General features: G+C 41.7%; 1 protein-coding gene across 1 annotated transcript in view; it reads left to right on the top strand.

Annotated features, from left to right (window-relative positions):
• KLHL14 (kelch like family member 14) overlaps window positions 1–27710 on the top strand; it is a 66107-nt gene that overhangs the window by 26581 nt on the left and 11816 nt on the right. Inside the window, exons 4-5 of the mRNA XM_032704754.1 lie at window positions 20200–20289; window positions 24708–24786. Of these exons, the coding sequence (XP_032560645.1) occupies window positions 20200–20289; window positions 24708–24786 (169 nt within the window). The remainder of the gene's footprint in view (window positions 1–20199; window positions 20290–24707; window positions 24787–27710) is intronic.

A 27710-nucleotide genomic window follows, 5' to 3' on the forward strand; every position in this document is an offset into this window, starting at 1 on the left:
TATGTCTTTACAGGGATGGCTTTTGGTATGTTGTTTTGTCATATTTATATATTGTGATTCTACTCCCAAATGGGGATTGTGCTACTACAGGGTATGCAACTGCAGAATGACTGTTCACACCGAGAAAAAAAGTGTTAACAAATTGAATAGTAATGAATTAACTTGCAGAAAAAGCATTTTGCCCTAGTACACAGAAACCCTGCATAACTAGAGCATATAATTTTAAATGAAGCAGGCTCTAGGAATGCCTCAATGGATGTGATGTCGACAGTAGCTCATAATTCATGGATATGAATTATGGCTGAATATCAGGAAGAAACTTCCTGACATTGAGATCTATTAGGTTGTGGAATAATCTCCCATGGGAAATGGTGGAAATCCCATTGCTTAAGATCAGACTGAGCACTAGGAAAGGGACAAATCCTGGCCTGGCCTCAATCTTTTAGGGCAGATTAATTAATTGCGTTAACATATGCCTTCCCATTAGTCTAGACAGGCGATGTCTTCTGGTATTTGCCAGGCAGGAGCAACAAAGGCAGCTGTAGTATGAGCTATCTTACCTAGCCCCATGACCCTCTGCTTGTGAATATATCATCCTCAGGGGTGAAAAAAGGGATGGCTTTCACAGAATACGCTGAGTTGGAAGGGACCCAAAAGGATTGTCAAGTCCAACTCTTAGCCCTGCACAAGACCATCACCAAGAGTCACACCATGTGCCTGAGAGTATCATCCAAACGCTTCTTGAACTCTGTCAGGCTTGGTGCTGTGAGCACTTCCCTGGGAGCCTGTTCCAGTGCTCTACCACCCTCTGGGTGAAAAACCTTTTTCTAATATCCATTTTAAACCTCCTCTGACACAACTTCAGGTCATTCCCTTGGGTCCTGTCACTGGTCACCACAGAGAAGAGTTCACTGCCTGCCCCTCCTCTTCCCTCAGGAAGTTGTGGACTGCAATGAGGTCTCCCCTCAGTCTCCTTCAGGCTGAACAGACCAAGTGACATCAGCCACTCCTCATATGGCTTGTCCTCCATACCCTTCACTATCTTCATTGCCCTCCTTTGGACTCTCTCTAAGAGCTTAATATCTTTCTTATCCTGTTGTGCCCAAAACTGCACACAATATTCAAGGTGAGGCCTCACCAATGCAGAGCAGAGCGGGACAATCCCCTCCCTCAACCAGCTGGCGATGCTTTGCCTGGTGCCCCCAGGACAGAGTTGGCCCTCCTGGCTGCCAGGGCACTGCTGACTCATATTCAACTTGCCATCGACCAGGACCCCCAGGTCCCTTTCCATGGCACTGCTTTCCAGCATCTCATTCCCCAGTCTGTACAAACATCCAGGGTCGCCCCATCCTAGGTGCAGAATCCACCACTTTTCCTTGTTGAACTTGATATGGTTGGTGATTGCCCAGCCCTCTAATTTGTCAAGGTGATTGCCCAACCCTCTGCAGGGCCTCCCTGCCTTCAAGGGAGTCAACAGCTCTTCCCAGTTTTGTGTCTTCTGCAAACTGTGTATCCCTTCCAGTCCTGCATCCAAGTCATTTATGAAGATGTTGAAGAGCACAGGCCTAAGATGTAGCCCTGCAGAACCCTACTAGTGACAGGTCACCAGCCTGATGTTACCCCGTTCCCTGTCACCCTCTGTGCTTGACCTGCGAGCCAATTGCTCACCCACCACATGGTGTGTTTATCCAGATGTGTACTGGATATTTTGTGAGAGACAGTATCAAAAGCTTTACTGAAATCCAAAAAGATTACATCACCTGGCTTCCCTTGATCAGCTAGGTGGGTTACCTTGTCACAGAAAGAAGTCAGGTTGGATAAGCAGGACTTTCCTCTCATGAAGCTGTGCTGGCTGTGACCAATGACAGTGTTGTCTTTCAGGTGTTTTTCAATACTTCCCAGAATAATCTTCTCCATAACTTTACCAGGCACTGAAGTGAGACTGACAGGCCTGTAGTTTCCAGGGTTCTCCTTCCTGAAGATCAGGACAATGTTTGCCAGCTTCTAGTCAGCTGGATTCCCAAGACCACCCAAAAATCATTGAGAGAGGTTTTGTGATGACATCAGCCAGCTCTTTGAGCCCCTCCAGAGCTATTCTGGAGAATCGCTGTGCTGGCTTCTTGGGAGCCATGTGTGAAATAAACTGGGCAGTATTTTTGGCATGGAGGCATGCTTGGTTTCTAGCTGCAGTGCCCTTGACTAACCTGCATCTGTGTGAACTGTGTGTGAGGGCTGAAGTGTGGGAGTGAGCCCAGTACTGTGGCTGTTTCGTGTGAGACACTCCTGTTCAGGATTCTTGGGACCATGAAAGGGAGTCAAAATCTTTTCCACAGTGTGAACATCTGTTTTCCATGAAGTGGGTAAGCCTACCCAAGAGCTCACTGAGCTCAGCGAACACCCAGAGCGTCCAGTGACTGATGCAAACCTGTCGTTTTCAGTAACAAATTATCTGTGACTGAATCATTTTAAATATTCCCATTTTATTACAAGTAGATAATGTATGTAATGCACATGATTTAGCATTAATTTGGTGGGGGGGGAAGTCCTCAACTCTTAAAATGTCTATCACTGAAACTATTAAATCAAACTTGTTTCCTTGTGAGCAGAAACTGCAAGTAAATGCAAGTGAAGTGACAGTTCTGCAGTGATGACAATGACCAATACCTTAATGTATATGAGTAGACAAATGCTTTGAGTTCTTCTTATTAAAAAAAAAAGGAATAAAAAAAAGGTTTGACCCTAAAATTTGAAACTAGGAGAGAGTAAATGTTCCTCCCTGGGCTAAGCAGGAAAGGGAAAATTGAGAGAGAGATGTGCTTGAATCACTCTCAGGTGGGGAGGCTTGGCAAATTATGTTATTAGAAATCATTAAAATAGATTTAAATAGAATTACCATGATGAGTGATGTAAGGGCCATGTTTCTGCTCTTCTCCTCCCTCCTCCCTGGTTTTACATGCCAAAAGAACAGAGTGTATGACTCCAATCTGTGCTCAACAGTAGCTGCTTGTTTGCTGGTCAAGAATTACAGCTGCTGTATGTGCAGCTTTAACAAACATACAAACCATATATAAAAATACTTTTCTGATTGAAATGACAGGAAAGGAATGTCAAAGAGCTGCAGGATCAGAAGGAAATAACTAGATTTGTTTTTTCCTTGATTAAAGACTAACAAAAAAGAAGTCCAATTAAAGGTCACAGAGCAGTCTTCTTCCCTCATGCATATGAAAGGCATTGTGCGGGAATAACTAAGGCAGAATTTGACTCCCAAATTAACTCATTTACTAGATGCAAAACTGAAAGAAAATCCTTATGACCAGCTTATAACTGCATATAATGAAAAATTGCAACAGCAGAAAAATATATTCGTATCATATCTCTAATTCAGCAAACTATTAATCACACTGATGTTCAGCAGCGTGTTTAAATACATGCTTAAGTACTTTACTAAGTACTGCCTGTAAACAACTCTATATGATGGTGCGTTAACATAAGAGAGAGTTTATCTATATACTCTCTCCAGAGAACTACAATTATTTTAAGTACTGTGGCAGCCAGTAACACAGAGCTGGATGATCTGTGGTGTCCAAATCCCAGCCTTCTGGATAGTCCCCTTGCAGCCCTTGTCTCCCAGCTGCATTACCACTAATGTCTGCACAAGCTCATTTAAACTTTATTTTATTCAGCAGAATCACAACTGCTGAAATCAGCTGGGCATTCACTGGCTCCCATTAACTTCAGCTTCAGGAAAAAAAGATATGTCTAGGGCAGAGATGTCCCATGTAAGGGTTTATACACTGCTCAAGCCTCCAGCTTAAGTTCTGTTAACATGCAGGATGTTTCAGGGGCTTTCTGCAACAGGGCACATTTCATCCAGCAAGACTGGAGCCACTGTCCTCCTGTCAGCTCCCATGCTGTCTCCAGTGCCTCTCTAAGAAATGATCACTTCAGCACTCAGAAATTTGATTTTTCTTAACTGCAAAGATTTACAACATCAATAAAGCCCTGACATAGCATCCCTTTTCCTGAAGCCATAATTTGGCTTCACTCCAGCAGCTTTATTTTAGCAGCCTGGCCTCCTTTCAGAGAGGCAGGGCTGCCATGGAAAGGGGTTCCACCCCCAGGTAAAACAGCACTGGTGCCCACCTGAAGTAGTTGCAGTCATCTGAGGGCTTTCATTTGAAACTTTCAATATTGGAAAATAATTCATTGTCATCAGAGAAAATAAATGATTCCTTAGGGAAAAGTGTTCTGGTTTTACATGGCACTAAACAGCACTGTTTCAGGAGTAAATGTTTTTATACAGAAAACTTCTATTGATCTATCACCTTCTATTGATTTTCACACAAAAAAAAAATTCTTCGAGGGCTGACCATTTAACCATATGATACCATGTTTTTTTGCCTCAGCTTCTGAAGTCCCTAATTGCCTTTTTGCAGTATGCAAAAAGTGTTCTTGAGAGCTCTGTGTTTCCCCTGATGCTCAGAGGCTTTGCAGGATGCTGCAGGGGTTAGGTCTCAGTGAGCTGCTGGAATGGCCCATGGGTGCACATCCAGGGATGGGAATCCTCTTCCTCTTTGCAGAAGGAAGGCTGCAGAAGTACACCAAAATACTGGAAGATGGCTGTGCACCAGTTTTGGGTGCCACCCCACCCACAGAGGGCACAAGTGGGGATGAGGAGTGACTGGTTTTAGCTGGTTGGGTTGGACAATGAAGACAGACACCAGACCTGCCCACTGAGTCCAGAGCTGAAATTCTTCCTGAGTGGACTCCAGAGGCTGGTGTAAAAATGTCAGGAAAGTGTCACAGGAAAAAAAACCCACAAGCAAAGGAGGGTTTGGGCTATTAGAGCAAAGTGAATTGTATGGACCAAATTCACATCACACCATGAAATCTGTGGATCAAATGTGTTAAGAATTTAATGTCTGTTCTACTTATAAATGATTTGTGGTTGTCAAGTAGAACAACCTGCAGACAGGTACTAAAAACTAGAAAGAAATACCCGATTTACCCATTTTTGATCGTTTATATATACCTTTTTAATGTGTTGTTTCCTGCCACCAGTGGATACAATGCCTACGGAACTCAGGCCCTCAACCAACAGGGACCTTTAGAATAAAGGAGAACTTGAAAGTACACCTGTTGGGGCTAAGTCAGTAACATGAAGTTAGTTCAGGTATCACTATACCATACGATAACAGTTTCGGTACTAACAGTTCTACCCTGGGACTGTCCCCTCAGAGCACAACAATAATACTGCCCTTTGTCGTGTGTCCAGCTAAAGCACAACTGAGTACCTAATTCTGATTATTTCAGGGAACTTGCTGCAGAGTTGCATTAGCTGCACTGCCAACAATTTTATCTCTGATCTTGCACATTTAGTATATTAAGACAAAGCTTTGTGATTCAACTGATTGTTTTTCAAATGGGAGGTTTTGATCTTATGGTTGAAAATTAAAAGTAAATTGAAAGTAAATTGAAGAAAGTACATTGAAGGGGCACCAAGCACATGTAGTGTCTTGGATTTAGTGATCTGGGTTGTAATTTTTGAAACTGTTTTGGGTTATCAGCACTCGTACTGTAGAGTAGGGAGCAAATAAAGCCTTTTAATGTGATTTGAAGACAAAATTTTTGCAAAATTGCTTAGTATTCATTTTTATCAAAACTATGTTTATGTACCCTGGTACTGCAATAGGAACCAATGTATATGTGAACCTCCAGTGAAATGGATCTCAGCAAGTGTCCCAAAAAGGTTTTTTAGTTGTTCAGAGTTTCCATGTATTGCAGAACACCAGAAAGTACTTTATGTCAGAAACCAAAATAAATCAGAGGACTTATCATTTGAAAGCCTACATACAGCTGATCATATGGAGCTGCCTTTGCAGACTTAATGTCTAAATTTTGACTTTAAGGATTCTACAGAATTTTAATGAAGTTATTTCTATAATAAAAACTCCACACTGCTTCTTGGGATATGTACAGTCAGTGCAAAATTTCAGTGTTTTATAAAGTGTAAATAAGGTGCACTGACATAAGGAGTAGGTTGCTTCCACCAGCTCATTTTGCAGGTAGTTGCTATTCTTGTTTGTTTGTCATCTGTGGAAGTTTATTGAGTCTATATCTTTTGTAATTTTGTTATGGTCAAAGGATTGCAAGAGATCCAGCTCATCCGCTTTTCCCCAAGGTAGCCCCTACTCGCTGAGCCACAATGCCTGCTAGTGCTCATGTTCCTGAGTGGTTACAAATGTAAGGTAAAATGTGCACTTCTAAACAACGGAATCAGTGCTTTAAGACAGTTTAAGCTTGTGGCTTTTTCTAATTGTAAGAGACTAAAAGCAATTACTGCAGCCCAGCTGATAAGTGGTGACTTTCACAAGCACAGTGCTAAACCAGAGCAATAGCGTTGATCATCTGTTCCTGCTCTGTAGTATGAACCAAAACTGTTTGTATCAGTGGTAACCTAATTTGTGTAAAAACACATTTGTTTTAGCCAGATGTGGATCAGCAGTCTCCATATTAATATATATGATCAAATGCACTGCAGTTGGGATTATATTCTGTCTTTATTAATTTATAGGAAGACTGCAAACTCTTTAGGTAGGATCGGTCTGCATTAATGTCTGGTAATGATTCACTGTGCATTTTATCAGTGTTTTGCAATGAATTAACAAAAGAATGGCTTAAGTGCACTTTCTTATTTTATTTCCCTTGTATTTCTTTTTCGGCCACATTTTTTACAGCTGATTCTCCTTTTGAAAATCCAAGTTCATCAGGAATGGAAGTTAAATTGAGTTTTCACCTGCAGGACATACTGTTGAGCAGCACAACTCTGTCTGCCCATGCTCATCTCCCAGTTCATCATTGAAGTCTAATCTTGAGCCAAAGCCAAGTGCTGCATTGCCATTTGGGCACATCCCTGCATGTGGCTCTTTTTGAAAAAGAGTGGCTTTTGAGACAATTGCAAGGATGTGGATCTGTGCAGTACTGGCTGTGTCAGGCTGCAAAACACAAGTTGTTCCATTGCTGGGGCAAAGAGGAGAACTGATGGGTTAGCTTACCCCTGTCAGTACTGCTGCCCTGTGTTAGGAGCATCCCCAGCAGCTGCCTTCAAGTGATCTTCCTCTGCCTATACCATACAAGGAAAAGATCGACTTCAAAATTGCTTTTTGCAGTTTTGCTTTTTGCTCTCCTCTTGGCCATGGAGAAGAAGAAGAGGAGTCTGTAGGAGCTTAAAAGGCTGAGCTGGGTCATGAGAAGGGAGGATCTAGGATGTCGGTATTTTTGATTGTATTTTATATATAAGTTTAGTAATAAGTAGTGTTACTGGGATGGACGATACCTTCAGAGGGACAGTTCTTGTAAGCAGCTGGGGAAGAGTGAGAGAAGGCATAATTCAGCAATGATGGGTATGCAGGTAAATACCAGTCCCTCTGCACCTTCCTGATGGAATAGACACACTTCAGCTTCAGCATGCCTTTCCCTAGAGCTGTAACCTGGCCACCATTATGCAGTTCAATTTGGGATTAACTGAGTAAAGCACTGTCTTTCCATTGGAAAGGAGTTACTCTTTTACAAAGGACTCTTCTTTTTTTCCCTTTAATTCTGTAGGTTATTTTTTTGTATAACAGTTTCCTCACATCCTCTTTCCCCTTCCTTACCCTTCTAATGCGGAAGCACTCTCTTTGTCAAAAGCAAGCATGTTGTTTTTACCCAGCTTCCAGATCATTATTAAGAGAGAGAGGGAGAGAAATTTGGCGGTGTATTGGTGGGGACGGGAACTGTGCCTGCTATATTTCACTGGGACTGGCACGTGGAGTAGGAAAGCAGATGTGTGTGGACTGCCAGAGAAATCGCTGACTGATCCTTGCACAGTCTGGGTTCGAGGAGCTGAGACAAGAAGCGGCAAAGCAGGTATGACTGATACCCGTGCCAAAGCCTGAGCACCTGCCATGCCCATTGCAGGCAACGGGAGCCGGGGGGGGCTCAGCATCCTCCAGGATTGATGCGCCGAGCATTCGCTGGGGCTTGCGTACTTCGTTTGATTTCTTCCCTTTCACGCCGAACACGAGAAACAAGCAGAAGTTAACTGCTTGGGAGGAAGCTGGCTATGACTTTTTTTTGTGCTGCATTTCACCTCTTTTGTTTTTTAGTTGGTTGCAAAACCTGAAGCCAAAAGATGATTGAAATGCCTCTCCCAGGGGAAGGGGGTTGCCTAGCACGCCGCACCCCATCTAGTGGCTTAGCCTCACACTGCCGGCTGGAAGGAAGTGCGGCAGGAGGAGGAGGAAGAGGAGGAGGGCTACTGCAACTCCGGCCATGGGCTTCGTAGACTTCGGACTCCACAGCACCTACATGGGTGATTCAGAGATGCTGAAGCAGCTGCAGGACCAGGAAGGTGTTAGTTGTCTGTCAGACCTGGCGTGGATCACGCACGAGGGACTTGCACCAAGCTTGGAAAGAGTGTTAGATAGGTGGCAATACTAAGCCCTCTGGAGTAAGAAATGTGAGAATTAAGCTGCTTCTGCAACCTTAATTCGGCCTCTGTTTGCATAAGCGCTAAGATACAATCTCCAGTGATATCACATGCTATTCTTTGTCACATGTCAGTGCACAGAAGGGACTGTGCTCAGTTTTTGCTCACAGTATTTCTCCTCTGTTGTTTAGCAAGTAGATCCTCTCTGTCACATGCTTCTGAAATCTTCTATAGACAGAAGAATTTTTTCACAAGGTTTCCTTCACAGACTTCACAACAACAGAGGCCAACAGCTTCATGGACATTTGTTGTGGCATTTTTGTACCATCCTCTTTGTGAGGAGCACAGTCCGTCAGTGTTCCCATTTTGCAGATGAGGAAAAGAGGTGTAATGCGGTTAAAGTCAAAGGTATCCTTTATTTTGGGGTGCCCATTTCAAGACCCCTTAGACCATCCTTTCCACACTGCCCACATGCTTCTGTTACAGCAGTGAGCAGAGGGCACTCCCACATATCAGGCATAGGGATCAGATCAGGCATTCTGAAAATGAAGTACAGGTAATTAGTGTTCTCAGAACAGGAGAAAAGGGTAGCTGTGGAAAAAAAGAGCTTAAGAGATTTATCTAGCACCACAGTAAAAATATGTGGCAAAGACAGGGACAGTATTCCATCCTCCTGCTCAGGGTGGAGCTCCCTTATCTGTGAGAAATCCCATCTGCTCCTTCAGCCCTCAGCCTCTCCCTACACATCTTCCAAAAGTGAAGCAACCTCTTGCAGTCAGAGGTCAAGTTCACTGTTACCTGCTTCATTCAAGGGCTGTGGCCATATTCTAGGTGAAGCTGTTGCTGTTGTTTCAAGTCCCTTTCCACCCAAACCCCATCCCATGGTCTTATCTTCTCCTTCATGTCAGTGTTAGAACTCGTTTAACTCCTGGGTGAGCCTGCTTAGGGCATTAAATCAAAATGAAAATATACTCTCTTGTTTTCTGGGTTATTTTCCCACCAGGTTCTTGCTTTGAAAGGGCTCACTGAGGGGTGCCAAGGAGAGACTGTGCTAGTGTGAAGAGCGGCCTGGATTGCCTGGGCTGGGAGAGCAACAGGACCATAGCAAAGCTGGATTAGACCCATTTCAATGGTTTGGTATTATGTAAGTTGAGGTTGTAGTTTCACAACCACAACAAGCTGATCCAAACTGGTGCTGCTGCTGATACATCAGTCTTTCCCTTCTCATGGCCTTGCACTCCTGCTCACTCCAGTTTGTGAGGCCAGGTAGGGAAGCTTAGTAATTCCATGTACCTTAAAGAAACACTGTAGTTTCTTGATTGTTTGTTTCTTGACTTCATGAGTGCATCGACCATCACAAAGAGTAATGGAACCTCTAGTTTGCATCTGGACCTTGTAACCGGGAAAGGTGGAACACCAAAGGGAAAAACAGGTTCGAGGGATCCTGGTACGTGAATAAACCAAACACCGTTGCTAGTTGGCAAACAATAGCTATTTATTAGAAAAAAGGTGGCAAACAGGGAAAAGGTGAATAAAAACAGGTGCCTGAGGGAAAAGAATTAGGGCCAAGGAGGACAAAGTGCACAAAAACCCAAGTAAGATAGCTTGACACCCTATACTCACCCATGTGTCACCTATAAGATAATCTTACCCATCCTAACCAGTAATGAAGTCTCTCTACGGCAGCTGCGTGGTCCGGAGGGGTGGTAGGTTCCCACGTCCAGCAGGCGTCCCCGCTAAAAGCATCTTGATCCATCGTGAAGAGCCAGCAACTCTCTCCAGACACGAGTCTGCCTTTATAAAGTTTATTGAGAGCACCTGCCCCGGGGAGGTGTGGCCAGCACCGCCCTGTCAGGGGCTCTCAATCCCACCCCTTCAGTTATGTAAGTGCACCCCTCCTGGGCATGCGTGAGCACCTTGGAAATCCCCTGACGCAGGCGCAGTGAATTGGGGGGGGTCTTATCAATTGAGTCTGGGGGATGGCCTTCAGCACCATCATCATCACTTTGTCCTCCAACTGCCCTTGAAGAGCAATGAGCCAATCACAACAGACCAATTAAAATAGTTTACACAGAAGCTCTTTCTCCAAGGCCAAATTCACTGCTTTATCAGCAGACTTGGCAGGAGAAAACATAAACTTTTCGCAGGTGGCTAGGGCCAAACACAGACCAAAAAATAACATCCCAATTTCACCCCGATACAGACCTTCAGCAAGATGGCCAGTTGGGAAGCATCACAGTGAGCTGTTTAAGGACTACACCAGCATAAATACACAAAGAGGTGCCAGAGGAGATGTGCACTGCAGCCTCTCTTGTTGACAGTTCATAGTGTCTGAATGCTCCACATCACAGCATTTTCACAGATTTTCATAGTCAGCTTTTTCAAGGTGTATTGAGACACATTGTGTTGTAGATCTGTGGTACACATCTCTGCAACCCAGGGGGTGTAAATATGACAAGCTTCCACCTAGATGTACTGACAACAGAGGAGTGTGAAGACTGCAGAACTTTGGGCTCTGGATCTGTATGTGCTGCTGTGTTCACAGGTTTTGCTCTCTCTTCCTCCAGTCTCAGTCATTTTGCCATGTCCCCTCTGATCTGTCCTGACTTATCCCTGCCCTTTTCCATTTCATTCGCTTCTTCGATTCAGTCTCCACCAGAACCTGGTCCAAGCCATGTTTATTAGCACAGTGAGTCCCAGTTTTTTTCATGGGGACTTTGTCCTCTCTTTCCTTAACCTAACTAACTGAAGATTATATTTTCCTGAACAATACTCTGTGCAAAATCAATGTCTTAGCAAAAAAATGCAAACCGGATGAGGATACTTAGTTATGTGTATTTTAAGTGTTTGGTATTGATCACAAGAGCTTTACTTTAGTCTACTGTATATGTCCAATCCTGCAGTCCCAGCGTGGCCAGTGCTTTGAATTACCATGACCTTTTATCTTGTTTGTCAGCAGTCCATGACCATGGACTAGTGTGTGATTTGTGAATTATTTGTGATTCTGTGCGAATGTGGTTCAGCCCATGAATTTTGACACCTCTTGATTTAAATAGCAGCTGCTTGTGCTATGATACTCAGCTTGGTATCCACTTTTGAGAAATGTGTTTTTCCTTCTGCTTCCTGAGTGGATGCTTTCTGAATCCCCAAAAGATTTTTGAGGAGATGGGACAAAATTTCTGGAATGAGGGTTCATATGGAGTTAATTTTTTGGATTGTTATGAGTAGACACCCCAACACATTTTTCACAGTAATTTTTTTCTGAAAATATTAAACAGTACTGTTTTCATACAAAGCAGAAGAAAATCAACATAAATTTAGTCAACATCCATTAATGGCGCTTTTTTTTTATCAGCTCTACATTCTTATTTCATCTTTTGTGTATAGATTTACAAAGTAAGTCATCTGTGCCAGTTTTACGTAAGTGTGTGGGTTTGCTGCCCAGGTCAGATTTTCTTCCCTGAATTTGAAAATTGTCCATGGGTTTGCCATTTCCCTTCCTTAGGATCCCATCTGTGGAAGGGGGAGGTCTAGGAGAGCAACATTTCTGCCTAGTTTCTGTTGGAGAAACCAGTCTTTAGTGTTACCTAATTTATGTGGATTGATTCCTGTGTTTCCTTCTCCATTTATCTGCCTGGTGGTTAGTACATTTTAGAGTGGGCTCTTATTGTCCATCCTGAGCAAAAAGAATATTATAAATTATATTTAATTCTGTCCATTGTGGGAAAAGTGTAAACAATAAGACAGGCATTTTCTGGTACTTAGGAATTACTATTTTGGTGGTGATGAGAACATTAAGTTCTGCTGATACATCTCCACGTACCTTTATTTTTTCTCAGGACACTGGCAGGGATGTGCAGAATCAGAGTAAAGCCTGGTCTGCAGTCCTTGCTCAGGGAGCAACATTCCTGCCTATGGGTATGTGTCAGGACATGATGGGGCTGGTGGCTCCATGAGAACAGGCTAAAAGCCCATCCAGAAGACAAGGCTAAAGACAGGACTGGAGACACTACAGTGTCCCTGCATGGGGTCCATCCAGGCCAGGTCTGGGTGCCTAGGCCTGAGCTGAAATGGGGCTCCTGCATCCATGGACAAGTGGTGCTGGGGGAAACTCCAGGCTGGTCAGGGCCATTGGGTCCTGTTGGTGCCCTCACTCATCATCCTGACAGAATGTTTTCTGAGTGACCTGTCCATTACAGATTAACTCGAGCCTTCTTGCCATCCCTGCCAGGGACTCCTGAGCTTTTGTTAGGCAGCCTAAGTACATGAACGTAGTACTATGTGGACATTCCTGCTTCTGCATGCTGTTCTTGGGTGTGCTGGAAGTTAGGCATATTGCAGTTTCGGACTTTTCTTCAGATACCTGTACAAGGTATATGTCTTCTGGGAAAGGCAGCTTTTTTCCCGTGGTGGTAAGCTTTGGACAGATCCTTCCACCCTCTTCTGCTTTAAGTCCTAGTGCTTTAGGTAAGCTGGACTTTCTTGTAAATAAAACCTTTCATTTACAAATACTAAAGTATTTAAAAGGAAAAAAAATACAAAAATCTGTAGCAGTGAAGGTTTCATTTTATCTGTTATGAGTGAACTTAAGTGTATTGAAACTGGTGTTTTCATATGGCAAAATATGGGCACATCCCTCCCCCATGTAGCGTTTTCCAAATGGAAAATCGCATTTTTCTTTTTCTCCTGGAATGACTTCAAGACTTGGTTACTCTAAAATAATATGTTAAGTCAAGAGTTGAGAGCAGGGTAGGAAGTAGTGAGACTGAGAGAAAAAATTGTGAAAGAGTCATTTTTTGGGGTAGTAGGGACCAAGTAGGATATTGCTGCATGTGATGAATTCTTTTTAAGACGTGGATCCCTCAGCAACATCAAAGGATCTGATCAGGAAAACGCAAGCAGTGGCTGTGATTGTCTTGAGCTTGGAAGGTTATCTTCAGAGGAGACCGGGAGAGTGTGTGCATCTCAAGGTCAGATAGAAATTGAGCCATTAATGGATGCAACTGGTCACAGGCAGTTGGACGTTAATGCACCATTCCTGGCTGTGGTCTTCTGCCCTGCGGCACTGTTAGAGAAGGGATTGCATGTCCTTGAGTTGACATCGTGGAGGATCTGAAAGCCTCCAGTGGGACAAGATAGTATTTCTTTCCAGAGCTTTCTGGCAACTCTGCTGTGTTTTTCTCCCATCAGGGACTATTCATCATTTCGTCCATGAGAAGATTTTGTTGTGCAAAATGTCACATCATGAGACTGTTGTGATGTGACGAGATGTCATTCCCCAGTAATACATACTGGGCTCTACTTTAGAGATTGTAAGTCTGGGCCTGAGTAGGTACACAACATATTCCACTGGGGAGCAACTGAGGTAACATTGCATAACTCAGTGATGGACAAGTATCTCCTGATAAATAGTCTGTGGAAATCGGTGGGGCAACTAAGTTGCCAGGGGCAACCTTCAACAGGTGTGTGGGTAAGCCAGGAATAAAAAAACAAGGAGAATTGTGACTTGAAACCTTTCCACAAGACCACATGTTACATCCCTTGCTCCACGTTGTGCCAAGATGTTTGGTGTATTCACTTACACGTGCTTCTCAGACCTGGCAAGGTCAGCTGCATGGAGTCACTTCTGTGGGGAAGGCAGGAGTGTGCATAGGTTTGCTATGCATTGCACGGGAAGGACTGTGTCAGGATTTTGGTATAGGAACACCAGTTTTTAAGGTGGGAGTGTAGTAATTTCCTACTTTACTCAAACATTATTGATCAAAGTAGGCAGCTTTATTATTCAAATGAAATCCAAATGGGGGCTTGCAGCTTTGGAAATGTATAAATAAATATTGTTCATTCAAACGGCCAAATATATATGTTGCTGAAAACTCAGTAGAATATTTTACCATCAGGTGAATTTCACCTATGGAAACAGACAGATCTGTACTCAGAAATTGTATTCAAATAACTTTAAAGCAACTTATTTTAGGAGAGAGCTGAGCATGGCAGCTATTCCTGATGTTATGTTTGCCTGATCTGGTGTGTCAGAATTTAATCTTATTTTAGAAGCTCACATACGAAAATTTTAGCCCATTAAAAACACTAAACTGAGAAACCCCCTGACATCTGGAAGAACCTGGCTCATGTTACTTCAGAGAATGTATAAAAGAGTAACTCTTGACATCTGAATGAAAAAAAATATATTTTCATTATTAAGGAATATCTTCATAATGAGAAATGCCTAATTAATATAAAGTATCTTCATTATATGAAATACCATTCACTGTGTTGTGAATTATTCCAAGGACTTTGATCTGCTCAGATTTCTCTTTCTTGGAGCTGTTGGACTGTCCCAGGCTTCCCCCACTGAGCTGAGCTCAGACTCAAGGTTGGCATTGGTGTGTTACTAGAAAAAAATACTCCATGGGCATTTGCTTGAATTTGAGGTCACAGAATGCAGTTTGACCAGGAATGCTAACAGAGGTGTTTGCCACCTACTGTTGATTATTCTCTTCTTTTAACTTTATTTCATTATCTTTTGAACTGAAAATACCAGTGAGTGAATGCCTGATGCCTTTAAAGTCAATGTTAAAACTCCCACCACATTCACTGAGGCTAGAATTTCATACTTATTGTGGTCAGTCTTTCCCCACAGTTATTAAATAACAAACAATTGAAGAGAACAATTCACTGAGGAATCCTAGCATTTGTTTATATAACCTCCTTGGTGAGAAATAACAAGTAGCATTCAGTAATAAATGCATAGACTTCCTGCAAATGATGTATGAACCACAGAAAGGTGAACAGTATCTGATATGTTCTCAGGAAACAATTGGACCAGCTGTGGTCTCCCTGCATTTTGCAGGGAGGGTAGGGAATGAAATGAATATTGTTTCTCTGCCATGAGCAAATCACAGTCTCCTAAAGTGAGTCTGTAGGTGCCTTCTGTACTAGAAACAGACATCTCTCGTTACCCTGCCCTTCTCAGAGCTTTAGAAATAGCCAGTTTTCAAGTAGCAGTAGTTGAATATTATGTAGCCAATAGGATAGGCTGTTAATATTATGGAAGGTCATTATTGACTCCATATGTCCTCTGATAATGACATCCTCATTTTGGAAACACGCTCTTCTCTTGCGTCATCTGCACAGGTCATTAGAGATGATAAGCATGACTTCTTGGTGTGTACTGAGTCTTGAAGGGCTGTGCTCAAGCTGTGCAGTAGCTGAGGAAGAGACTTCTTGGCTTTCCTTACAGTACCTCCTGTATCTCAAGCAGCTAAACGGTTCAGGGCAGTGAAAAATCTATGGAGTTTGGTTTTTTGTTTGTTTGTTTGGGGGGGTTGCAGGGGCTTGGGGGGGGGCACTTGTTTGTTTTTTTTTTGTAGAAAAATCAAGTGCAGTTTCTGAAAGAAGTTTTTAGCAGAGTGGGGGAATGGCTATAGAGACTGTATCACAGATTTCAGTTCTCCTGGGACCAGAGCTTATGCCTCTTCTTGTCTTAAGAAACGCTACTCCAATTCCCCCTTCTTCCCTGCTGAGTAGTGCTGAAGTGATGATAGACAGGGCAAGGTGCAAGGAGGAGGAGGAACTGATGACCCTTTTATTAATGTATGGAGAACAACCAGATGCTGTTTCCTAAATGGGCAATTATTGGCAGAAACTAAACAAAACTGGGTAAGACAAAGAGCACACATTATTGTTTGTTAAGTGAGTGAGGTGTATCATGGAGGTGCCTTTGAAGCATCGGTGTGTCTGGTTGTCCTCATAGGCATTACAATTGAGAGTGTTTAATTTCATGAGTGTTTGACTGTGAGCTGTAGTCTCTGTTTTTGTAAGTAGGTCCCAGAACATTGTCTAGTACCTTTCATTAGCTAAGCTTTGGCATGTGTGAGGAGTTTCTGCCCAGGATAGCTATCCTGATGTGCAGTGCTGCTGTGTCCTCCACCTGCATCTGCATCTGGAGAACGACCATGAGTGTCACCTCCTGCACAATGTCACTGATGTTTATGTAGTGAAGTATTTCTTAACAAACATCACTGCAGTCTTGGACTTCACTGCCTTCTGGATCATTCTCAAGTATAAATCATCCATTTGGTTTTGACCTAGGAAGCTTTACTTGTTACATACATACCTGGGAAATTGCCTCCCACCTTACCAAGGGTCTCCTACCAATCCTATATCAATTGCATGGAAAGAGGGCTGGTGGGGGTGTTGTCTTTCAGTGGGGCTGTTTGGACTTGTTTGTGCTCTTGGTCCAGGAAAGCATGGGCATCCTGAGCTTTGGGAAGTGTGTGTGAGGGGCAGAACCTTAGAAGAGGTGATTTCTGCTCCCTCCAACTAATCTGTTTATATCTGTCTATCTCACATATTTCTCTGGCACCTATCACCTTGGTAGCTAACCATGTTTCTCAGATGACCATGGCTTTTTTCATCTTCTTCTCTTTTTAGTATTCTTTTCCCCTTCTTTTTAAATTGGTCTTTAATAAAGTTGAGAATTCTTGCACAGGGGTTTATAAACACGTGTTATTAAATTTCAAATCTGTTTTGAAAGTGCCTCTATCCTACTCCCTCCTAGTAAAGTGACCTTTTTAAATGGAGGGAAGTGGGTTTAGATGACAGTCATGATAAATGCGGTCATGTTCACTCAATAAAATAAGGCCCAGTGCATTTGAGGATAAATCAGTGAAATGTACAGCCCCACCTGTCTGTCTCCATCATTCATTTCCACTGTCACTTTCACAGTGGCTGATGGATCACAGTTGCTGTAAAATTAGACAGCCTTTAATCTCATTTCATCCTGATTAGCTTCTCCTTACCCTTTCCCTCTAACTCACTGACTGACACGCTAAAAACTCACACTGAGCTGTGTTTGAGCGTGGCGTACAAAGTTCTCTTCAAATACCCTTTTTGTGGGGCAGGCAGGTGTTCCGGTGAGTTGAAATCGAAAAATGAGAAGATGGGATTTTCATACTACTAAAGCAAAACAGCAGACAAAGGCTTATGTAAAATTATTGAAAGCAGCAGCCTGGCCAGACTTTGTGATGGGCCAAATTCTTCCTGTTACACCCAGTGAGTTTGAGAAGATAGTTCCTACTAGACATCAAATATAGCACGCTCACTGCCGTGTAATTTGGACTATTACCTATGAAAATCTAAGTTGTATATGAGTGTGTGTTCACAAGGAATTACGGTTTACAGCACAAGCTTTCTGGTGCTTTCAAGGGACATTTTATGATGGGGAAAAAAGAAATCTTCATTCCCATAGCTTTGATTTCTGTGTATAACTCATGACTCTGAGGGACCCTGAAAATGGTCAAGGGGAAAGACTGTGATGTTGGTGATTTCACAGTTTCAGTGCCCAAAACTTACTTCCCTCTTAGTTGTCACTCCATCCTCCCTGTGTTTTCCAGCTCCCTTCAACCCCACGGGCAGATTCACAAGACCAAGAACAGAGTTTTCCCCAAAGCTCTGTGAGAAAAAAAGGTCACAGTAAAACACTGCAGTGTTTTATTGCAGTCACCTTTCCTTCTGAAGCCCAAATACTACCCTCCTTCTAAGGCAAGCTTCCTTTTAGCTTTCCCATGATGGTAGTTCTGATCATTTGGACCCAATCCTGTATCAGTGAGAATGTTGCCGTCAAATAGGAGCCAGGACTAAGCCATTAGTTTTCAAGGTTTAATTGTAGTAATAAGTATGGGAGGCTTATTGCATGGGAACAGCTGAAAAACTTAAAATAGAATTTCTTCCTCTATTGACCCTCTTTGTGTTAATATGGAGGATAAATAAACACAAGTGTTTGCAAAAGTGAAAACGTGAAAAATATGCATGTGTGCTGCCTGCAGACAGTTCTTTTTATAAACGCTAGAGCTCTCCAGATTGAGACCAACAGAAGAGATTGAGGGTGCAACTACTGGCTTGGACCTAACTGCAAACCATAATAGAGCATTGGATTAGGTAAGAATTGAAGCTCTTGCAAATAGATCCTAGGGAATCTCTTCTTGAGAGGAAGGGTCCCAAAAAGCATTTAAGGAAGGCAGCAAATTTTTCAGGGGAGAGACCCAAATTCATTATGTACTACAAAAGCATCCACAAAATCAAGAAAAGTGCTGGAGTTTTGGGAGAGAAGTTTTAAAATAGGAAAACATCTGAGACTAAAGAATGAGATAAATATGATATGAGGGTTCAAAAGATAGCAAAAATCTATTTAATTTTTTCATCCCTCTGTGAGAATCTCTGGGTAGTATAAAATCTTTTGCAGTGTCTGGTATAGGATTAGTTCCCAGTAATATAAAGTGTACCAGTAACAAATAACCTTAATTAATGAACTTTCACTGTACTGGCTGCCTAATTTGAGAACTGTTTCACTTACATGACTTGTAAGACCACAGAGTATGAAAATGATATTCGACCTTTACTAGAAACTAAAACCATACCTTACTTATTCATCATTGCCTAGGCAAAAACTTCAATAAGAAGCTTAAATGAGCCCACTTGATCTTTAAAAAAAAGTGTCCTAAATAACAAAGCTGTGCATATTTCTTCTTATTATTATTTGCATATGCTATACTGCACAACTGCATTCCGAGAAAAATAAAAGATAATAAAACAAATGAAATGAGAGATATATCACCAAAAATAATCCAAGTGTGAGATAGGCTGCCTCTTTTTTTTTTTTTTTTTGGCATTGGCAAAAGAGCACAAAGTAAAAGCTGGCCCTGAGTCATATTGATTTCCCACTGCACTGGTTTCCTAAGTGCTCTGTTGATCCGTGTCAAGCAATAAGTTCCCTGCCTGTACATGCACATCACCACCCCATTTGTCCTCACCTAGATTTAAGGTGCCCATATGATGAGCTGAACAAGGACATCATTTTTCCTACTGGTGTCACTGGGCCAAAACTACTCTATGTGGTATGATAACTAATGCTATGTAAGTTTACATTTATCTTATAATATCATTATAGTTCTGTATGGCACAGTGCAATAATATGTGAATATTATGTATATATAATAATTAATTTTGCATTTTAGCATTTACAGTGGAAAACATAAATTTTAAAAAAACAGATGTTTGCATCTGTAGCTGGTCCACAGTAATCAAGAGACCTCTGTAAAAAAAAGGGGATATTGTAAACCTAATGCCACAGTTTTGATCTTTGTTAACAAAGGGCTTCCTGATTAGATGAATAGAAGATGTGTGATTGTGCTGCTAATGACATTGTACAGGAAATTAAGCGTATACATTTGGAAAAGGCATTAAATCAGCAGGACCTTAATTTAAAAACTTAAAACTGTATGGAAATGTGGCTTGTTCATTGCTGTGTAATAGAAAGCTACTGAACATACTTTCTTGTGGAAACATTGCCAGCAGAACAAAGCTGGGCTGAGGTTTTTTAATGTTTTCTAGCATACTAGGATTCCTAGCATCTGCTTATTTTCAAGGAACTTCATCCCTTTTTACAAGCTGTTTTTAGAGCAGTATATATGGCACTTGGGCAGGTGAGGGGGGACCCAACAGGGACCAGAATTCTTGCTTTATTTCTTAATTATTTGCAAGATTGAATAGCATAAGTTTACTAATAAGTGGCTTTGTCTACTGCTAAGTCATTGGACGTAAATGCTTGGGGTGATGCGTTCCCATATCGTTTCCTACAAATGTAATCTTTGTGCTGTACTTTGTACCTTTGGAAATATTTGATGCAATCAGCGTCCTAAGCTGACAAAGAATTCTTGCTTTGCTTGCAGTTATGCCGTATAACAGTGCCCATCACTGTGTTGTGGAAGTGGAAAACTTCTTGTTCGTGCTGGGAGGAGAAGACCAATGGAACCCTAATGGTATGTATAGAATACTAAAAAGCAAAAGCAGCATCTGCCTTCCTCTGTCTGTCTGTCAGGTCAGCTGCTGTAGTGATTAGCAAGGGATTTTGAGGACCTTCAGCCTAATTGTTGAACCTACTAAAGGCTACTTTTAGATGTTGATGTAATGAATATCTGGTACTTTTGCTTTATCATCTCCATCATTCATCAGCTCCCACATCCCTTGAGAAATGCCACAGGCAGCAGAACAGACTCTTTCAAGTGCATGCACCAGGCAGCAGCTGTTAAGAATTTTAACCTTCATTTCCAATCTCCTTCCAGTCATAATATAATAATGCAATAGCAATAGATGAATGCTTCTTTTCTATTGTCAAACAAGATACTCGCAGCTCAAGTTGTTAATGTGTTAATTATCTAGACTCTGAGATTCTTACACTGGTCCTTTTTTTAGTCTTGTGAGGAGCTTCTCATATAGATTATCTGCTGCTACCTTCTTTGATTTGATTACTTCATAAATTTACCGCAAAGAGAAATTAAACAATTTAACAGGCTTCTGAGCAAAGCAAAAGGAGAATACCATGCCTTGCAAAATTCACAAAATTGTCAAGACATTGTTAAAAAGCTTGCACACAAAGAAAGAGTTGTAGTTGTAGCAGTCTGTGTAACAGAGATAATTATGACTGAGAAACCATAAAACAGCTTGCAGGTACACATTTTTACTTTAAAACACCAGAGGATCCAGCTGAAATTACATATACTGCATATATTTTATTGTGAATGCCCCATTTCAGCATCTGCACTAAACCAAATTATAGAAAATTGTTACATCTGTTCACTTCCTAAAACCTGAGACAAACAATCCAGTCCACCCTATAAGCATGTTTCTGGTGTAGTTAAGAATATCACTAAATGTCTTAGGAGACAAGCCCCTTAGTTCTATTGTTGAATGTCCTTTATATTAAACAGGAGACAGCGCAGTATCATTAATGACAATTTTTTGGGGGGATCATCGGCCATATCCATCCACTGAGGGCCCCCATGGTGCTTGGTGGTAGGCATATGGATAGTAAGAGGCAGACCTTGTTCCAGACAGTTTATACTTAAATGGCCATGTCACATGAAGAGTAAAAGAAATATAATTACCCGCATTTTAAAGACATGGAAACTGAATGGCAAGGCGATGAAGAGAGAAGGGGTACATGTCCTGCATCTGAGATAGGAGTTAAGCACAGTTGTTTGTGAGATGAATAGTAACTTAAGTCTATGGTTGCCTAGACCAGCTCCTGAGCTGAAGATGTTACTGAATACATCTAACAACTTCCTTGTTCTGTGAATACCAGGGATAGTTTATTTTCTGTAGAGAAGACAGCAGTGAAAGAGGTAGGAGCATTGATGTACTGGTCTCTTAATGAATTTACCCCAAGAGAAATGAATCATACTTGTCACAAAAAGTGGACCTGAAATCATAAACTACATCCTGTGCTACTGCTGGGTTAGTTCTTTCTTGGAACCAGTTTACTCTAAATGTGCAGCTACAGGGGAACAGCTCGCACATACCTGCTTGTATGCTATTCTTGTAGCACAGAAGGAGCTTCCTACCTAGCTGGAACTGTCTTGCCAAGGCATTAGAAGGCTTTTCCTTTGAATGAGAATGTTCCAGGTGTTTTTTCCAGTGTAAAAAATTATCCTTGAAGTGGTAGCAATGGAAAGAGCACCGTACATTGCTTCAGCCATCAGACCGTCTGATTCTTGAGAAGCTGTACGGTCCCCAAGGAGTGCTTATGCCTCCTTCTTGCTCCTCTGGCTTCCTGGCAATGCAGAAAGCATGGGAGACATTTTTTCTCACTTTTTGGATCCTCCTATATCTATACCTTTTCAGGCACAAGGGGTCCCTGCACGAGTAAATGCTGATGAAACCAGGATGCACAACACAGACATGGATTTAAGACCAACCTTCATAACCTTCAGAGTCCTTCACTTTTTGGCATGGCTGTGGAGACCTTCCTGTAGAGCGCAGAGTATCTGCCACCTTTTGTCCCATCATCCTGATTGGCTAATCCTGATTTCCGATCACTTATCCCAAGTTCTGTGTTCTGACGGGTGCTTCCTAACATGTGTAACCTCCTGACTAATGAGCAAGGCAAAGTCCTGAATTAAACTGGAGTCAAACCAGTTACAACAGGCAGCTTAAGCAGGTCATCAAGTCCTTTTCCTGCCATCACAGGCATCATATAGTTCCATTTTGTTAATTTTCTAAGCTACATTTGAAAAGCAGTTGGATTTCTAGCCCCAAGTACTCCTGTTGGAAAGCTGTTACAGAATCCAATTGCTCTAAATGACTAGGAACCTTATTCTAATGTCCAGTAGAATGTATTCTTTGACTGTCTAAATCACCTTGTTCTCATGCCAAAGCTGGCCTTTATCTTAATAGTTTTACCCCTTCTGGAGATTTGTTTCTCTAAAGTATTACAGACAGGATAAAGTATTACAGACAGCACTCCTATCCCCTTTCAGCTTTTGTTTTCCCAGGTGCAACAGGCCAAGTTCTTTGTCTCCTGCCATAAGGTAAACTTTCAGTTCCTCCTGTCACCATAGTAGCTCTTCTCTGTGCCTGTTCTAGTTTGATTTCATCTCCCTTCGTGTGAAGGGACCAGATTTGTATCCTGTATTCCTACTCTAGTCTTACTAAACCCTTCTCTTTCTACCCTGCACTCTACAATCTTCTATATTTGTGGTATTTGTAGTGAACATGTGCCAAGGTCCCCAAATCATAGGTTTGTATGACAACAATGAAAAAGCTGCTGTATAACCAGTGACCACTGAAGTCCCCAGTAACTCTGAAAGATGTAGTGAATGGCAGCATTAAAACCTCCTAGTAGAAGTCCAAACTTACAGTCAGTACTTACACTGTTTTGAAATCCTGCTTTTTGAAATACAAATAACTGTCCTAAATAGTGAAACCTAGAGGCACTTGGATGTCTGCTGTTACTGTTTTACTGCTCATTATAGCTCTCAATACCTCTTTTTGTAAATTGTTTATATAGACTAAAGAAATTCAGATAGGCACCAAGAGCAAAGTCTCACATCTAAACCCAGTGGCAGAATGACCAATTGCACTTAGAGTATGGGGATCTCACCCTGTATTTTGAGATATGTTTGAATGGTGCCAAGCATGGTCCCTATTAGGCTACATGTTGGATTGGAAGGGAAATACTGCATTAGTTATCAGTCTTCTGCTTCACCCTCCTCATACAGAACATGCTTATAACATAGCAAGGAAATGAGTTTACTTCCAGGGTGGTCATCATGGTTTCTTTCTCTGTTTACTTGTAGAAGATGTTCTTAAATTATTCCAAATACAAATTCTAGCTGTATTGTTATTCTTTTCTACAGTCTTGACGGTCTACTTACACATGATGAAGTAAGTGTGGAATGAAGCAGGCAAAGCGAGCCAATCCTGCAAGAGGCTTGTCTTATGCAAAAATATTCACCTTGTAGAATACCTAGTGACCATTTATAGAACTGTGACATATGCTATTGGGTTATTCTGCTGGCCTGTGAAGCCTCTAATTCAATCTTTTAGTCATACATACATAAACAAAGGTTTTTGTTTCCGAAATGCTCAACTGTTAAAGTCTCAGGTGTTACAGGAAATTGCCATGCAATCTCTTGCTTCAGTTTTCTTGCTTTGATGTCAATCTGCATGTAAAATAAGGTGAAATCTTAATATCGTGAAGACATGAACACAGTTCCTGGGCTTCACAGAAGGGAGAAGATAGTTAGCTGGTGTATGTTGCTCATGTTTCATATTTTAGCTAACACACTTGGAATAAAATTCTAAGAGTGTATTCCCCCTTCGATGCACATCTGTAATTCCTTCTAACTTACACTGAAAGTACATAGTAGAATAAACCATCTAGTGCAAATGCTGCATACCCCATGCTGATGGCTTATGCAGCTCCTGGTTATTTGCACAAGGGTGTTTTGCCATGTTCCACATAGAGATGATGTGAGAAGAAAGAAAAGCACGTGTTCTCCCTTTAATTTTTTTACCTGACAAAAAATACTCAAGCCATAAAAATATTGTGGGGATGCCCTCTTTTGGGCAGTAATATTGTTTAGTGCTGTGATTTCTTGTGGCTGTGAAAATACCACAGCATGTGTAAGTGAATTTAAATACACAATTTCAAGATCTTATTACAGAGAGCAAGAATAATCTCTGTCTGCTTTTACTGCTAGCGACTGCTAATTCAAACCTTGCAGTGCCCCATTTGTTGAATTATTACTGTACACATAGTGTAATCAGACATTGTTGTAAAAGGGGGAACCCTTCATAAAAGCTGTCAACTTGTGAAGTATATGATATATATATTACAATCATGATGTTAAATACATGAAAACAAACAGCTGAGTGTCAAAATAATCTATCTTTACAGGGAAACACAGTACAAACTTTGTTAGCCGATACGATCCCAGGTTTAACAGCTGGATACAACTTCCACCCATGCAAGAGAGGTAAAAACCTGCTATGTGTTTTTCAATTTCTGTTTTCTCATCCTAGGAGCAGCTGAGGTTTGGCTTAGTTCTGGGAGTAAGGAGGCCTACAGAAGCACTGAAAACACAGATAAAACTGCAGCATGCAGTTGCATCCCATTCGTCTCCTGATGTTTAAAAGTTTCCAAATTCAGAACTCTAGATGCCAAATCCTGCAGTGCTAACTCATGCAAAATAGCCATGGACTTTGTGCAATTACTGGTTGCCTGAGTACGGTCTGAAGAATTTTTATGAAGTCTCCATAGTGTCCTGTCATGTTCCCTGACTGAACTGTCATGATGAGTTTACAGTAAACAAGCAGTAATTATAGTCAGATATCTTAGAGGGAACTGAAACCCTCACATGTTGACTCCATCCTGTTTCACCACACCAGCCATGAAAAGCTCTCCTGAACATGTCTCCACTTGTCATAGGTGATCTTGAGTGAAGTTGCTGTCAGCTAATGCATATTAGAGTAGCTCATGTTTTAACCTTGCTGCGTACCAGAGAGCAAAGGTGCATGCGGACTTGAGCAATGACTCATAAAGATGATGTAAACTTAACTGTGGATCCCAAATCCTATCCTGACAGAAAAAAAGTCTGCCAAACCTGAACTGAATGATGCATGATCTCACAGGCAGAAGATCCAAAGTTGTAAAAACATTCAGTGTTTTTCATCCTTCAGTTCAACACCCATCTTCTCATGGATTCTATGTACAAAAGATCTCACAGTGTCTCCCTAAGATGGTCTCCTTATTCCATGTGCTGTCAGTATTATAGCTCTTTCTTTGTTGACTGTCCACAGTATTCAGGTATCTGGCAGTCATAAATATACTGATTTCAGTGCAGCATTGTGATTCAAGGTGTGTATTATGAGATGCATGAAAATATGGCTGTCTTTTCAAATTTCCAGAGGTAAAATGTCAGTCTGCAGAATTCTAGAAGGACCTTTGTTCAGGATTCAGTTTGATTGACCTAAATCCTTATGCAGATCCACGTGTGATGTTTGTCACAAAAAAATACTGCTTTCTACCAGTGCACAGAAAAGTGCAAGTGGAGCAGTTCTGAGCAGGTTCCCTGTTGGAGCTGAGTGCACTTACAAAATTAACCATAAAAATAGAGACAAAAAAGAGCATCACAGTGCATTATAGTCTCTGGCTTTATTAATAATGTCATCTTTTACTTTTAAAATCCTTTATTAAAATTCCTTTTTTGTTGTTAATAGAGCTTGCCCAACAGTGGTGGCCCTGCTCTGGTAGCCCCCAGCCTTCTCCCTCACTCCTGCCAGCTGATAACCTCACAGCTCTGACTGTTTAACTTAAAACAGAGGGTTCTGCTCCCCAGACTGAGTCACGGCTGGCTCAGGTGTTGGCAGAGGGGTGACAGAAGCTGAGCATCAGATTGCTCATCACCATGCAGGTCATCCTCGGTGAACCGGGAGACTGACTAGTGTTTGTACCAGTCCTGAAGCTCTTCCGTGGAGCCTAATCTGTGTCCTAATTAAGCCCTCTGGGTATCTGCAAGCAGAATTCCTGAAGGGCGTGTGCGGCTGGCTGAGCTGTTGGGTTTATTTGGCTGACAAAGCTCGGAAGGCAGAAGAAGGTAGCTGAGGGTTGGAGAAGGGAGACAGTGAGAGTTTTTCCACCTCCACATTGGCCAGTTGTGCTTCACTAGAAAGTCGTGTGGCATGTGACTTGCCTTGTGCTCTGGTGGAAAGAGTCAGCAAAGAGTCAGAAATTCAGCTGTGCGTTGTGCTTGCTTCGCAGCTGCCTGGTAATAAACTGTAAGGTATTAGCATCTTAGCTCCTTGCAGTGTTATTTAAAAGTAATGGAATACTCATACATAGTTCCTTCTGCAAGGGACTTTTACTATTACAACGTTAATTATTACCTCTTTTGTCCAGGGTACATAGCTTGTAGGCTTGCCCCTTTTCTTTTTTTAAAGGGTCCTAAGCATTGGGACTATTGTTGGAAAACAGGGATTTTCAAATCACTTTCTAAAATGTTTTTGATGGTGTATTTGCTTATCCCTAATGACTTCCTCAAAGTTGTTGCAGCCTTCAGAGGTAGGGACTGGCCCAGTTTTTAGAAGATTGTACAAATAAGAGGGAGCTTTTATGCAGCTTCCTTTCCCAGCTCCTTTAGTCAGATAAAGCTCCCATTAAAGTCAACAGGCTATTTTTCCCCCCTAGGAGTACAGGGTCATGCCCTGTCTCTGTTGGCATAATACAGGCACCATTGACAAGACAGACTGTTTGATGGGGTTTTTTTGAGCCATTATGGTCCATCAAGTCAAAATCTACTTAGGAATTTTAGTCTGAGAATAATTGGCTGGATGGATTATAATAACTCCTTTGAAATGACTGCCAGGTAAATGTGGGTTTCGTTCACAGGCAGTATATTCTCAAGTCGAGAATCTGATGAAATATTTGATAAGTAAACTTTTATCTCATATGCCAAAATCCATATCTGATTGATTTTACTATATGAGCTATAAAGAAAAGTCTAATCCCATTATGGATTCAGTGCTGTCAGTGTATTTTCTTTAAAGCCAAGTTTGGTTTCTTTTTATTTGAAGAACATCTCAAAAATAGATACTTTTGAAAAGTATGTACTATTTTCAGAAGTTTGTTGTTTAGAGAACCAGCAAATGACTCATAAGCTTGGAAATACACATCTCCCTGATGATGCCATAACAATGGGATGCTTTTTGGAGAACAAATCAGTGAGACTAGGACGGTCTTTGTAGCAGTTGTATCTGAACTTGGGGTGTGAGCCTCAGCTGGACACCTCAGTCAGAACTGTTGCATCTTGCCAACTCAGCACAGAGCTGTTCAAGGTGTGTGAAACAAATTAACATTTAAAACACTTTGCTTTTTCTTATATTCTGAATTAAAAGTTTTTGT

Source organism: Chiroxiphia lanceolata, chromosome 1 (assembly GCF_009829145.1).
Source record: "Chiroxiphia lanceolata isolate bChiLan1 chromosome 1, bChiLan1.pri, whole genome shotgun sequence".
NCBI classification, from domain to species: Eukaryota; Metazoa; Chordata; class Aves; order Passeriformes; family Pipridae; genus Chiroxiphia; species Chiroxiphia lanceolata.